The following is an 855-nucleotide window of genomic DNA, read 5'->3' on the forward strand; positions in this document are numbered from 1 at the left end:
ATTGCAACACTTTTTGTATTTGAAGTTCAAGGAGCGCAAAATCCTCTGTACTGATGACTTTGATCCTTCAAAGTTAATTTTTTTCCTCATGGATTCACAAATTTTTTGAGATGTTGGATATTCACCTATAATAATGTTTTTATATATAATAGTTTCTATTTACATGTAAAAGTGACAAACATTTGAAGATTTTATTTTCAGTTAAAAATGAGTTATAAATTTAATACGAGGTAAGTCGTAGGTAGGATATTATAAATGTTTTCTTATAATAAAAAAAATATTTTAAATTAATCCAATTACCTTTGTCATAAATTTCATGAACAGTTCTTCTGACCATCTTTTGCTTTCCGGATATCGCACAGCTATATTAGTATTATAATACAAAATACCTTAAAATCTATGAAGAAACATCTGTTACCACTTTGTATACCTAATCCGAGTAAATTAAATATGGAAGATAAAGCTCAAGAGTTTTGGACAAGATGGAATTTTCCATATTGTATTGGCACAATCGACGGTAAACATATTCGAATGAAGTGCCCGAAAAATAGCGGTTCATTATATTTCAATTATAAAGAACATTTTTCTCTCGTCTTATTAGCACTGGTAGGTGCGAATTGTAAATTTTTAGTCGTTGATGTTGGATCCTATGGCAAAGAAGGAGATAGTGGCATATTCGGAAAATCAAAAATGGGACAGCAAATTTATTCTGGAAATTTTAATTTTCCAGACGACGAAAAACTACCAGGCACTAATAATTCTACACCATTTGTTATTGTTTGCGATGAAGCATTCAGACTTCACAGGCATATCATGAAACCATATTCTAGATCTTCAGCTAGACAAGACAGAGCA

The 855-nt window shown here is 30.6% G+C and overlaps 1 protein-coding gene across 1 annotated transcript in view; it reads left to right on the forward strand.

Moving 5' to 3' along the window:
• Positions 1 to 224: 224 nt before the first annotated feature.
• LOC112679427 overlaps positions 225 to 855 on the forward strand; it is a gene marked incomplete in the record, with an annotated part of 1,164 nt that continues 533 nt past the window's right edge. The window contains 1 exon segment of the mRNA XM_025549219.1: positions 225 to 855. Within this exon segment, the coding sequence (XP_025405004.1) occupies positions 400 to 855 (456 nt within the window).

The sequence above is a fragment of the Sipha flava genome, unplaced genomic scaffold (genome assembly GCF_003268045.1).
Source record: "Sipha flava isolate LNK unplaced genomic scaffold, YSA_version1 14359_pilon_pilon, whole genome shotgun sequence".
In the NCBI taxonomy this organism is placed as follows: domain Eukaryota; kingdom Metazoa; phylum Arthropoda; class Insecta; order Hemiptera; family Aphididae; genus Sipha; species Sipha flava.